General features: G+C 36.5%; 1 protein-coding gene across 2 annotated transcripts in view; it reads left to right on the top strand.

Moving 5' to 3' along the window:
• The window catches only part of NRDC (nardilysin convertase), a 122521-nt gene that overhangs the window by 40936 nt on the left and 66937 nt on the right, over window positions 1–14648 (top strand). For both annotated transcript variants that reach the window (XM_036893090.2, XM_057500207.1), the window contains exon 2: window positions 12588–12900. In XM_036893090.2, coding sequence (XP_036748985.2) covers window positions 12588–12900 — 313 coding nt within the window. The remainder of the gene's footprint in view (window positions 1–12587; window positions 12901–14648) is intronic.

Here is a 14648-nt window from a genome sequence, read left to right as displayed (position 1 = left end):
ACTGTTTTCCAGAGTGGTGGGATGAATTTAAATTCCTACCATCAAAGTCTAATGGTTCCCTTTTCAGCACATCCTTGCAAACATTTGTTGTCTTCCATTTTCTTGATGATAGCCATTCTCACAGGTGTCAGGTGTTATCTCATTGTAGTTGTGATTTGCATTTCCCTGATGACTAGTGATGTTGAGCACCTTTTCGTGTGTCTCTTTGGTACTTTGATATCCTCTGTGAGAAAATGTCTATTTAATTTTACCCATTTTTTAATTGGATTGTTTGGCTTTTATGTTACTAAGTTGACTGGGTTCTTTATATATTTTGGTATTAACCCCTTGTGCATTGTTGATTGGCAGAAATTTTCTCCTAGTCTGTAGGTTCTTTTCATTTTATTAATTGCTTCTTTTGTTGTGCAGAAGCTTTTGAGTTTGATGTATCATATCTGTTAATTTTTCCTTTTGTTGTTTGTGTTTTTAGCGTCATGTTCAAAAAAATCATTGCCAAGACTAATATTGATGACCTTCCTTATGTTTTTTTCTAGGAGTTTTATGGTATGAGGTCTTATATTTGTTTTTGATCCATTTCCATTTAACATTTCAGTAGTGTGAGGTATGGTTCCAATTTCATTGTTTTGCATTTGTTTCTCCAGTTTTCCCAGTACCATTTGTTGAAGACACAATCATTTCCCCATTGAGTGTTTTTGGCGTTGTTGCAGAATATTAGTTGACCATATATATGGGGATTTAGTTCTGGGTTCTTTATTCTGTTACATTGGTCAATGTGTCTGTTTTTGGGCCAGTACCATACCGTTTTTATCACCATGGCTTTGTAGTGTAAATTGAAATCAAGAAGCATGGTACCTTCAGCTTTGTCCTCTTTTCCTCAGGATTGCTTTGGCTCTTCAGGGTCTTTAGTGAAACATAGATTTTAGGATTTATTATTCTCTTTCTGTGATAAATGATATTGGTATTTTGATGGGGATTGCATTGAATCTCTAAGTGGCTTTGGGTAATGTGGCCATTTTATCAACATTAATTAGTCCAGTTCATGAATGGGATGTCTTTCCACTTGTTTGTGCCATTTTCTTTCAGTGAAGTCTTGGAGTTTTCATTGTACAGATCCTTCATTTCCTGGTTCAGAATTATTCGTAAGTATTTTACTGTTTGATGCTATTATGAATGGGGTAGTTCTCATTTTTTAAAATTAAGGTATCATTGATATACACTCTTATGAAGGTTTCACAAGAAAAACAATGTGGTTATTACATTCACCCTTATTATTGAGTGCCCCCACATACCCCATTGCAGTCACTGTCCATCAGTGTAGTAAGATGCCAGAGTCCCTATTTCTCTTCTCTGAGGTCCACTGTCTTCCCCGTGACCCCACACACACCATGTGTACCAATCATGATACCCCACAATCCCCTTCTCCCTCCCTCTCCACCCGCCCTCCCCCACCACTCTCCTTTGGTAACCACTAGTACCTTCTTGCAGTCTGTGAATCTGCTGCTATTTTGTTCCTTCAGTTCAGCTTTGTTGTTATACTCCACAAATGAGGGAAATATTTGGTATTTGTCTTTCTCTGCCTGACTTATTTCACTGAGCATAATACCCTCTAGCTCCATCCATGTTGTTGCAAACGATAGGATTTGTTTCTTATAGCTGAATAGTATTCCATCGTGTCTATGTACCACATCTTTATCCATTCATCTACTGATGGACACTAAGGTTGCTTCCATATCTTGGCTATTGTAAATAGTGCTGTGATAAATGGGTGCATTTGTCTTTTTGAATCTAAGAAGTTGTATTCTTTGGGTAAATTCCTAGGAGTGGAATTCCTGGGTCAAATGGTATTTCTAATTTTAGTTTTTTGAGGAACCTCCATATTGCTTTCCACAGTGGTTGAACTAGTTTACATTCCCACCAGCAGTGTAGGAGGGTTCCCCTTTCTCTGCATCCTTGCCAGCATTTGTTGTTCCTAGTCTTTTCTATGATGGCCATCCTAACTGGCATGAGGTGATATCTCATTGTGGTTTTAGTTTGCATTTCCCTGATAATTAGTGATGTGCAGCATCTTTTCATGGGCCTGTTGGCCATCTGAATTTCTTCTTTGAATAAGTATCTGTTCATATCCTCCACCCATTTTTTAATAGGGTTATTTGCTTTTTGGGTGTTGAGGCGTGTGAGTTCTTTATATATTTTGGATGTTAACCCCTTGTCGGATATGTCATTTACAAATATATTCTCCCATACTGTAGGGTGTCTTTTTGTTCTGCTGATGGTGTCCTTTGCTGTACAGAAGCTTTTTAGCTTGATGTAGTCCCATTTGTTCATTTTTTATTTTGTTTCCCTTGCCCAAGGGGATGCATTCAGGAAGAAGTTGTTAATGTTTATATTCAAGTGATTTTTGCCCATGTTTTCTTCAAAGAGTTTTATGGTTTCATGACTTACATTCAGGTCTTTGATCCATTTTGAGTTTACTTTTCTGTATGAGGTTAGACAGTAATCCAGTTTCATTCTCTTGCATGTAGCTGTCCAGTTTTGCCAACACCAGTTGTTGAAGAGGCTGTCATTTCCCTATTGTGTATCCATGGCTCCTTTATCATATATTAATTGGCCATATATGCTTGCATTTTTATATGGGCTCTCTAGTCTGTCCCATTGGTCAGTGGGTCTGTTCTTGTTCTAGTACAAAATTGTCTTGATTACTCTGGCTTTGTAGTAGAGCTTCAAGTCAGGGAGCGTAATCTCCCCTGCTTTATTCTTCCTTCTCAGGATTGCTTTGGCTATTCGGGGTCTTTTGTGATTCCATATGGATTTTAGAACTACTTGCTCTAGTTTGTTGAAGAATGCTGTTGGCATTTTCATAGGGATTGCATTGAATCTGTAGATTGTTTTAGGCAGGATGGCCATTTTGACAATATTAATTCTTCCTATCCATGAGCATGGGATGTGTTTCCATTTATTGGTATCTTCTTTAATTTTTCTCATGAGTGTCTTGTAGTTTTCAAAGTATAGGTCTTTCACTTCCTTGGTTAGGTTTATTCCTAGGTATTTTATTGTTTTAGATGCAATTGTGAATGGAATTGTTTTCCTGATTTCTCTTTCTGCTAGTTCATCGTTAGTATATAGAAATGCCACAGATTTCTTTCTGTTAATTTTGCAACCTGCAACTCTGCTCAGTTCATATATTAGATCTAGTAGTTTTGGAATAGATTCTTTAGGGTTTTTTTAATGTCCAATACAATGTCACCTGCAAACAGTGATACTTTAACTTCTTCCTTGCCAATCTGTATGCCTTTTATTTCTTTGTGTTGTCTGATTGCCATGGCTAGGACCTCCAGTACTATTTTGAATAAAAGAGGGGGAATGTGGATTTCCTTGTCTTATTCCTGATGTTAAAGGAAAAGCTTTCAGCTTCTCGCTGTTAAGTATAATGTTGGCTTTGGGTTGGTTATATATGGCCTTTATTATGTTGAGGTACTTGCCCTCTATACCCATTTTGTTGACAGTTTTTATCATGAATGGATGTTGAATTTTGTTGAATGCTTTTTCAGCATCTGTGGAGATGATCATATTGTTTTTGTCCTTTTTGTTAACGTGGTGGATGATAATGATGTATTTTCAAATGTTGTACCATGCTTGCATCCCTGGAGTAAATCCTACTTGATCATGATGGATGATCTTTTTGATGTATGTTTGAATTCGGTTTCCTAATACTTTGTTGAGTATATTTATATCTATGTTCATCAGGGGTATTGGTCTGTAATTTTCTTTCTTTGTGGTGTTTTTGCCTGGTTTTGGTATTAGAGTGATGCTGGCCTCCTAGAATGAGTTTTGGAGTATTACCTCTTCTTTTACTCTTTGGAAAACTTTAAGGAGGATGGGTATTAAAGTCTCCACTAAATGTTTGATAAAATTCAGCAGTGAAACCATCTGGTCAAGGGATTTTGTTCTTAGGTAGTTTTTTGATTGCCAATTCAATTTCTTTGCTGGTAATTGGTCTATTCAGATTTTCTGTTTCTTCCTGGGTCAGCCTTGGAAGGTTGTATTTTTCTAGAAAGTTGTCCATTTCTTCTAGTTTGTCAGCATATAATTTTTCACAGTATTCTCTCACTATTCTTTGTATTTCTGTGGTGTCCATAGTGATTTTTCCTTTCTCATTTCTGATTCGGTTTTGGTGTGTAGACTCTCTTTTTTTCTTGGTGAGTCTGGCTAGGGGTTTATTTATTTTGTTTATTTTCTCAAAGAACCAGCTTCTGCTTTCATTGATTCTTTCTATTGTTTTATTCTTCTTAATTTTATTTATTTTTGCTCTAATCTTTATTATGTCTCTTCTTCTACAGACGTTGGGCCTCATTTGTTCTTCTTTTTCTAGTTTCATTAATTGTGAGTTTAGACTGTTCATATGGTATTGTTCTTTCCTGAGGTAGGCCTATATTGCAGCACGCTTCTCTCTTAGCATGGCCTTCGGTGCATCCCACAGATTTTGCGGTGTTGAATTATTGTTGTCATTTATCTCCATATATTGCTTGATCTGTGTTTTTATTTGGTCATTGACCCATTGATTATTTCGGAGCATGTTGTTAAACCTCCATGTGTTTGTGGGCTTTTTTGTTTTCTTTGCATAATTTATATCTTGTTTCATATCTTTGTGGTGTGAGAAGCTCTTTGGTAATATTTCAGTCCATCTGAATTTACTGAGGCTTTTTTTGTGTCCTAGTATATGATCTATTCTTGAAAATGTTCCATGTACACTTGAGAAGAATGTGTAATCTGCTGCTTTTGGGTGTAGAGTTCTGTAGATGTCTGTTAGGTCCATTTGTTCTAATGTGTTGTTCAGTGCCTCTGTGTCTTTGCTTATTTTCTTCCTGGTTGATCTACCATTTGGAGTGAGTAGTGTGTTGAAGTCTCCTAAAATGAATGCATTGCATTCTATTTTGCCCTTTAATTCTGTTTGTATATGTTTCACATGTATGGGTGCCTCTTTCTTGCATGTATAGATATTTATAATGGTTATATCCTCTTGTTGGACTAACCCCTTTATCATTATGTAATGTCCTTCTTTGTTTCTTGTTACTTTCCTTGTTTTGAAGTCTGTTTTGTCTGATACAAGTACTGCAACTCCTGCTTTTTTCTTCCTATTAGTTGCATGAAATATCTTTTTCCATTCCTTCACTTTCAGTCTGTGTATGACTTTGGGTTTGAAGTGAGTCTCTTGTAGACAGCGTATAGATGGGTCTTGTTTTTTTATCCATTCAGTGACTCTGTATCTTTTGAATGATGCATTCAGGCCATTTACATTTGGGGTGATTATTGATAGGTATGTATTTATTGCCATTGCAGGCTTTAGATTCCTGGTTACCAAAGGTTCGAGGTAATGGCCTTACTCTCTAGCAGTCTAATTTAACTCACTTAGTGTGCTATTACAAACACAACCTAAAGGTTCTTTTTTTTCCCCTCCTTTTTCTTCCTCCTCCATTCTTTATATATTAGGTATCATATTCTGTACTCTTTTTCTATCCCTTGATTGACTTTGGGGGTAGGTAGTTGATTTGATTTTTCATCTCCTTAGTAATTAATTGTTTTACTTTACTGTGGTTATATTTCCCCTGGTGACAGCTGTTTAGCCTTAGGAATACTTCCATCTATAGAAGTCCCTCAAAATGCACTGTAGAGGTGGTTTGTGGGAGGCAAATTGTCTCAGCCTTTCCTTATCTGAAAATTATTTAATCCCTCTTTCAAATTTAAATGATAATCTTGCCAGGTATAGTATTCTTGGTGTGAGGCCCTTCTTTTTCATTGCATTAAACATATCATGCCAGTCCCTTCTGGCCTGTAAATGTACGGTTTGTGTTGAGAAGTCTTATGATAGCCTGATGGGTTTTCCTTTGTATGTGATCTTTTACTCTCTCTAGCTGCTTTTAAAAGTCTGTCCTTATCTTTGGTGTTTGCCATTTTAATTACTATATGTCTTGATATTGTCTTCCTTGGGTGCCTTGTGTTGGGAGATCTGTGCACCTCTGTCACCTGAAAGACTATCTCCTTCCCCAGATTGGGGAAGTTTTCAGCAATTACCTCCTCATAGAGACTTTCTATCCCTTTTTCTCTCTATTGGTCTTCTGGTACTGCTATAATGTGAATATTGTTCCATTTGGATTGGTCACAAAGATCTCTCAGCATTCTTTCATTCCTAGAGATCCTTTTTTTCTCTGTGCCTCAGCTTCTTTGTATTCCTCTTCTCGAATTTCTGTTTCATTTAACATCTCTTCTACTACATTTAATCTGCTTTTAAATCCCTCCATTGTATGTTTCATTTCAGATTTGGAGTTTCTTAATGACTGAATCTCCATCCTAAATTCATCCCTGAGTTCTTGAATATTTTTCTGTACCTCCATGGGCATGTTTATGATTTTGTTTTGAATTCTCTTTCAGGAAGATTGGTCAGTTCAGTTTCACTTTCCCCATTTTCCAGTTTTTGTGAGATTTTGCTTTGAACCATGTTCCTTTGACGTTTCATAATTCTATGTGGTGCCCTCTAGTGCCCAGAAGCTCTAGTCTCTGGAGCTGCTCAGCCCCTGGAGTGATGTCAGGGGTTGCAGGGGAGTGGCTCTGATGGCTGGGGGGAGGAAAGAGCTGTTTCTTGCTTCTTGGCTATAGAGCCTGTCTCCACTTTAAGAACCAGTGGGCTAAGCAAACAGGTGTAAGCCTCTGTGCTTTGTGTTTGTATCTGCCATAGGCAGGCCTCCTTCTGGCTGGCCTGACACCAGCGCAGGGATTGCTGGTTTGCGAGCTGGTGCTGGCAGGTCAGGAGGAAGGCACAGCTGGCTGCGTATCACAATGGGTGGCCTCGCAGCTGAGTAGCCAGCCAGGGGGATGGAGCAGCTGAAGTTCCTGAAAGTTTCCAACCTGCTGGGGAGAGTGCTCCCAGACAACCTTGTCTATGTATCCCTTCTCCTGAACATCAACCTCCATGCAATCCCCACCCCTTCAGCAGCCCTCTCTCTGCTAGGAAGCCTCTCAGACCGCCCTCCTTTCCTTTGTCCCAGAGCAGCCAGATGTGGATCCCTGCCATCCCTAAACAGCTGGAATCTCAGTGTATCCAAGTATTCTGCCTGTCTTAAGTTTCCAACTCACTAATCTCCAGTGCCCCATGCAATGTAGGTTTGTGCTCCTAAAGCAGATCTCTAGGGCTGGGTCTTCAGCAGTCCTAGGCTTCCATTCCCTCCCTTCTCCATTTCTCTTACTCCTGCCAGTGAGCTGGGGTTGGGGAAGGGCTTGGGTCCTGCTGGATCAAATCTTGACATTACCCTGTTTTGTGAGGTCTTCTCTGTTCTCCAGGTGTATGCAGTCTGGCACAGCCTTCTTTCCTGTTGCTCTTGTAGGATTAGTTGTATTAAGTATATTTTCGTATTATATATGGTTTTGGATGGGTTCTTTGTCTCATCTCTCATGCCACCATCTTTAGTCTTCTATCATTCTCATTTCGTTTTCAGTTGCTTAAGATGAATAGGAGTGGTGAAAGTGGGCATCCTTGGCTTATTTCTAATTATAGAGGAGATGCTCTCAGTTTTTCTCTGTTGAGTTTAATGCTAGCTGTGGCTTTGTTGTACTAGGTCTCAATTATTTTGAGGTTTGTTTCTTCTTTACCCAATCCCCAACATCATGAAAGGATGTTGTATATTTTGTCAAATGCTTTTTCTGCATCTATTGAGATGATCATTTGATTTTCATCTTTTGTTTTATTGATGTGATGTATTACATTGATTGATTTGAATATATTGGACATCCATGCATCCCAAGGATAAATCCCACTTTGTCATGGTATATAATCCTTTTAATGTGTTCTTGAATTTGGTTTGCTAATATTTTGTTGAGTATTTTTGCATCTCTCATCAGGGATATTGGTCTGTAGTTTTCTTTTCTTATGGTATCCTTATCAGGTTTTATCAGTAATGCTGGCTTTGAGAATGAGTTTGAATGTGTTCCCTTCTTTTTGATAGGTTGTACAAGTTTGAGGAGGATTGGTGTTAATTCCCCTTTCAATGTTTAGTAGAATTCTCCAGCGGAGCTGTCTGGTCCTGGAATTTTCTGTGTTGGGAGTTTTTTTGACTATTGAATTCAATCTCTTTTAATTGTTATTTGTGTGTTCAAGATTTTCTTTCTTCCTGATTTAGTCTTGGTAGTTTGTGTGTTCCTCTTAGAAATGTATTCATTTCTTCTAGGTTATGTAATTTGTTGATGTATAATCATTTGTAGTAGTCTCTGATGATTCTATGTATTTCTGCAGTATCAGTTGTAACATCTACTCTTTCACTTATAATTTTACTTATTTGACTCATCTTTCCTTTTTTCTTATTCTAGCTTAAGGTTTGTCAATTTTGTTTATCTTTCCAGAGAGCCAGCTCTTAATTTTGTTTATCCTTTCTATTATTTTTCTGGTCTCTTATTTCATTTATTTGCACTCTGATCTTTATTATTTCCTCCATTCTAATAACTTTGGGCTTACTTTATTTTTCTAGTTCTGTGCAGTGTAAAGGAACTAGGTTGTTTATTTGAAATCATCTTAATTTTTTAATATATGCTTTTTTGGCTATAAACAGTGAGTTTCCTCATAGAACTGCTTTTACTGTGTCCCACAATATTTGATATGTTGTATTTCCATTTTCATTTTTTCAAGATATTTTCCTTTTGATTTCTTCTTTGACCCAATTGTTTAGAAATGTGTTGTTTAGTTTCTATATATATGTAGATCTTCTTATTTTCTTCTTGTTGATTTCTAGTTTCAGACCATTGTGGTCAAAGAAGATAGTTGGTATGATTTCATTCTTCTGAAATTTGCTAAGATTTGTTTTGTGGCCTATCTGGATCTGTTCTGGAGAATGTCCCATGTGTATTTGAAAGGATGTATATTCTGCTGCTGTTGGATGGAATTTCTGTATATGTCTATTAAGTACATTTGTTCTAAAATGTAGTTCAATTCCAACATTTCCATGCTGATTTTCTGTCTTGACAATGTATCCACTGCTGATAGAGGGGTATTGAAGTCCCCTATAATTACTGTATTGTCTATTTCTTCTATTTCTGTCTACCTTTTTGTAAGTTGGTGCTTTTCCATAATGATTTTCTTAGTCTCCTCGTTTTTTAATGTTTGATGCCTCTGCTCTAGATTTTTGCTTTGTGGTTACCATGAGATTTACATAAGACATTTCATAAATAAAATAGTCTTTTTTCTGCTGATAGCAGTTTATCTTCATTCACCTATAAAGGTTCCATTCTTTTACTCTTCCTCTTTTCTATTTTTGATGTCACAAATTGTCTCTTTTCATGCTGTGATTTCATTACTAAGTTGTAGCTTAGCTAGTTATTTTTAAATGCTCTTTTCCATTATCTTTATGCTATAATTAAAAGTTTAATATACTATTTTTTTTTGAGAGGGCATCTCTCATATTTATTGATCAAATGGTTGTTAACAACAATAAAATTCTGAATAGGGGACTCAATGCACAGTCATTAATCAACCCAAGCCTATTTCTCAACAGTCTCCAATCTTCTAAAGCATAACGAACAAGTTCTTACCTGGTGAACAAGTTCTTACATAGTGAATAAGTTCTTACATGGTGAGCAGTGCAAGGGCAGTCATATCACAGAAACTTTCGGTTTTGATCATGCATCATGAACTATAAACAGTCAAGTCAGATATGATTATTCATTTGATTTTTATACTTGATTTATATGTGAATCCCACATTTCTCCCTTATTATTATTATTATTATTTTTAATAAAATGCTGAAGTGGTAGGTAGATGCAAGATAAAGGTAGAAAACATAATAGTGCTGTAAGAGGGAAAATGTAGATCATCAGGTCTGTGCCTATAGAGTAAGTATTAATCCAAGCTAGACAAGGGCAACAAAACATCCACAGATGCAGAAGATTTCTCTCAAAACAGGGGGGGTGAGGTTCTAAGCCTCCCCTCTGTTGATCCCCAATTTCTCTCCTGATGGCCCCCCTGCAACTGTGCCTGTCTTAGATTGTTCCTCCCTTGAGGAATCTTACCCGTCTCTGGCTAACCAGTCATCTTCTGGGGCCATACAGGGAAATGTAAAGTTGGTAAGTGAGAGAGAAGCAATTTAATATACTATTTTTTAAAAGTCAGTTTTCTAATTATGTGTATCACTTTAATCAGAGTTCTGTGTACTTCTGTCATTTTGGTTCAACTTGAAGAGCTCCTTTCATCATTTTTTGTAAAGCAGGTCTAGTGATGGTGAACTCCCTCAGCTTTTGTTTGTCTAGAAAGCCTTTATTTCTCCTTCATATCTGAAGGATAGCTTTACCAAATAGAGTATTCTTGGCTGAGGGTTTTTACGTTTCAGTATTTTGAATATGTCATTCCACTCTTGTCTGTTCTGTAACAGTTCCTGCTGAGAAATCTGCTTATAGCCTAGTGGGGGTTCCTGATGGCTTACTGTCTTTTTTCCTCTGTCTGCAATTAAAGTTCGTTTTTTTTTTTCAATGACTTTTGACAGTGTTAGTATAATTTATCCGAGAGAAGGTCTTTTTGTGTTGAGATGATAAGGTGTTCTATTAATTTTATGGACTTGTATATCCAGTTCCTTCCCCAGGTTTGGGAGGTTCTCAGCTATTATTTTGTTAAATAAATTCTCTGTCCTCTTCTTCCTCTTTTCTCCTTCTGGAATACCCACTACTTTTATTATTGTCTTTTCTAATGTAGTGTGATAGCTTTCATTGGGTTTCTTCACTTTTTAGAAATCTTAGTTCTCTCTTCCACCTGAATTATTTCTAGATTCCTGTCTTCCAACTTGCCATTTCTTTTCCATCTGTTCTTCTCTATTTCCAGTGCTAATACATTATTCATCTCATTTATTGAGTTCTTCAGCTCCATAATTTGTTTGGTTCTTTTTTAGAATTTCAGTGTCTTTGGTGAAATACTCCTCTGCTCATAAATTTTTTCCCTGAAATCATTGTATTGCCTTATTGAGTTTTCTTGTAGTTCACTGGATTTCTTTCTAATGGCTATGTGGACTCTTTGTCAGGTCACAATATTCCATGTCTTCGGGTTCAGTTGCTGGAAAATTGTCATTTCTTTTTGTGATAGAATATTGTTGTGATTTTTCATAGTGTTTGATGAAAAGTGTTTCTGCCAGTACATTTGAAGTAGGGAATACCTTTCTTATTTAGGCAATGCTTTGTTTACTTTAATTCTAACAGTTCACAGGTTGATGATTAGGCACCTTCTTTTTGTTTTCCTTAAGGTGGCACTATAACACATTTTTGGTTTCTCTTACCAGAGCTAACTCAATGAATGCTAAGATTGGGGGCATGTGTGAAAAAAAAACATCAAAAGGAAATAAAAAGCACTGTCAGTGGGGGAAAAAGGTGGCAGTAGAGTGGGGGCAAGTTTGTACTTAGCACTTGGGGTTCTGGGTGTGCTCACCCACCTGTAGGGGAATCCTTGTGAGGGGGAGGGCCCCAGAGGTGTGTGGGCAGACAGAGAAACTTCCCTTTAGTTCTCATTGTCTGCTTACTTTTCCTTTCCTTCCTTCTCAGTTATTATAGTCTTTAAGAGAGGGCAATGGGTCCCCTCAGCAGAACACGCCGAGCAGACCCTCACTTACCACCTTTACCCTCCACCTCAGGATGCTCTGTCCCACTGCTGGACCTGCCACTGTTGGCTCTGCAGCCTCCTCCCTTGGGCTAATCCACCCACTCTCAGATGTGTGGTTAGATGGGTTTCTTAGGTGTTCTGGTATGCTGTATAGAGGCACTTTTTTTTGGAGATGGATGTTGGATTAGTTGAACGGAGAGAAAAAAACTCATACCACATGTTGCTGATGTCATTCCCCAATTAACTTTTTAATCTCAAGTTAAAGTTCAAAGTAAGTGTACTTGTCTTGGGGTATTTTCTGACTAGTTCCTTCTTTCAAACATTCTATGTTTAGCTCTATCATTCTATGTTGTACTGGCTTAATTGCATTGTATTGTACTAGACAGTGAGTGCCTGATGATGAGGAATGTTCTTTTTATCCTTAATGTTAGATGTCATCTGATACATTAAAGGCTGCTGATTAAATGCTTATTGGATAATACATAACAGAATGAGTATAACTGGGGTGAAGTTTGAAGTAGGCACCCACTCATAAAACTGGCACAGCAGCTTTACTAAATAGGATAATACTTTTTCCTGTAGGGCTACTAGTGTGTGGGACTTCATTTTCTTGGAGATGCAGCCATTTTTTTAGTCCATAAAACTATGTTTGTTGCTTATGTTTAACTTCTAAAATTTGGTTTTTTGAATGGGTAAATAGTTTTCATATTTCAGAATGCAAAAATACAAACAGTGAAGCATCTCCCTCATCCTTCCTCTTCAGCTATTCAGAAACTAATAAGGTTTTGAGGTTTCCCTCCCCAGAAGTAACCAATTTTATTAATTCAAAAGTAGTGTTGGTTTTGTGTGTGTGGGTACGGATTTGGATTTAAAAAAAATTTTTTTTTTTTTGCTAAGCTGATAACTTGTGTTTGTGTAGTGTAATGAATAGCTGACTGAAAGTGTTGTGTGATTTATTTATTTTTTTCAGATACATCAAATTACAGAATGGCTTGCAGGCACTTTTGATTTCAGACCTAAGTAATATGGAAGGTAAAATGGGAGATGCAACAGATGATGAAGAGGAAGAGGAAGGGGAAGGGGAAGAGGAAGATGATGATGATGATGATGATGATGAAGATTCTGGAGCTGAAATCGAAGATGATGATGAAGAAGGTTTTGATGATGAAGAAGAGTTTGATGATGATGACGAGCATGATGATGATGATCTTGATACTGAGGATAATGAATTGGAGGAATTAGAAGAGAGGACAGAAGCTAGAAAGAAAACCACTGAAAAACAGGTGTGAATCATGTCTTTTATGTCTTTTTCTAATTTTGGAACTCTTTGGGATAAGTTCTAAACTCATGTTTTATTTTGTAATGGCAAAGGGGAATTATGTATCTTTTGATTTTCAGGAAAGGTCTATTCTGTATAAAAATTACATTTTAAAGACTTTTCTGATTGTAAAAGTGACAAATGACTAATGGAAAGTAAGGAAAAAACAAAACATAAAAGTCACCCATAATCATAACTCTCAGAGGTAGTCACTGGTAATATTTGAATTGTGTATTTATACACATTCTGTGTTTTAAAAACAAATGCTGAGAGATAAGAATCTGCATTATTCTTATTCTGGGGTAGATGAATAAGAGAATGTATTGTTCTTGAGGAGAGACTGGAGAAAAAAACACGGCCAGTATAGAATCCTCACCTGGGCCTATGGATCTACGAGTCCTCCGGGGTAATTTCTATCTAGGTAATTGAATGTGATTTATCTCACATTTAGTTTAGTACCAAAGGTCTGGATAAATAACAAGTAAATAGGAGGAATCGAAATAGAAATGGGCATTTGAGCTTAGTGAAATATATTGAAATTATATAATGAGTTAGTGAAATACATAAAAATCAATGAATATATAAATAGGGCTTGATAGGGAGAATTTCCCTCTCTAGGTATCTTTTAAAGAATGCCTCCATTTTCCAGTAGGGAGTACATGTTGAGGGTAATATTGTGGAAGCATTACAGTGGAATTGATCAGCAAATGTTAAAGTGAGTTTCTTGAATACTGACAATACATTCAATATGGCACAGTCTACATACAAATGAATTAAAGTTCAGATTATTAAGACTAAAATCTAAATGTCAAATGTATTATACTATAGGGTGGTCATCCCTCAAGGATGTGAAGATGTGAAACTATCAAGTAATAGATATATTTTAAATAAATCCTTTGATAATCACTCTTCCTAGAAAAAACTATTTTTCAAAGAAGATTGTGCCAGTTTTTTCACTTTGTTGGGGGTATTGAGAATGTTTCTAAGAAGGTATTTGGCTCTTGCTATTCAGATTATGAGTGATGCCTGTTTTGGGGTAGCATTAATATAGTCAAGGGTTTTAGCTTGGGAAGTATTAGGGATGAAAAGCAAAATAATGGGGGAAAGAAGTATATATATGCCACCATAGTCTATACTAAGGTCCTTATAAATTGGAAATTAATAAATACACATGATTTAAAATAGATCTCATAATTCCAAATAGAACAATAACAGAAAAGAAGAAATTATAAAAGAGTGGAAAGAATTGACAGGAAACCTGAGGTTTAATTCTGGCTCTGGCCCTATCTTTCTGGGTGATCCTAGGCCTTTTCATTTTTTTCATTTTTAAAACAAGAGGATTAGATCACATAATTTTAAGGCCATTTTAACTTTTAGTCTGGTTGTGTTATAACTTCATAACTGAATATATCCATCTATAAGTTTCTTTCTCTGTCTATATTAGTAGCTTTTCCCATCCTTTAGACTTCTTTATATCTTCTATTAATGATAAGTGAAACTAAGGTTAAATTTAAAAATTGTTTTGACAGTCATTGTTATTGTCAAGACATAATAAAATACCTTAGATTTATGCAACATTTATAATTTTAGCAAGTGAAGATTTGCATCCAGTATTTTTACCCATTTTATTTTGCTGAAGGGGATCAAACTCCAAATGTTTACCTCTTTTAGAAGTAGCAAGTTCAAACTAGTGATCATTAAAAAATGCCTGAG

This window comes from Manis pentadactyla, chromosome 4 (genome assembly GCF_030020395.1).
Source record: "Manis pentadactyla isolate mManPen7 chromosome 4, mManPen7.hap1, whole genome shotgun sequence".
Classification (NCBI taxonomy): Eukaryota; Metazoa; Chordata; class Mammalia; order Pholidota; family Manidae; genus Manis; species Manis pentadactyla.
This window is presented reverse-complemented; position numbering and strand designations above follow the sequence as displayed.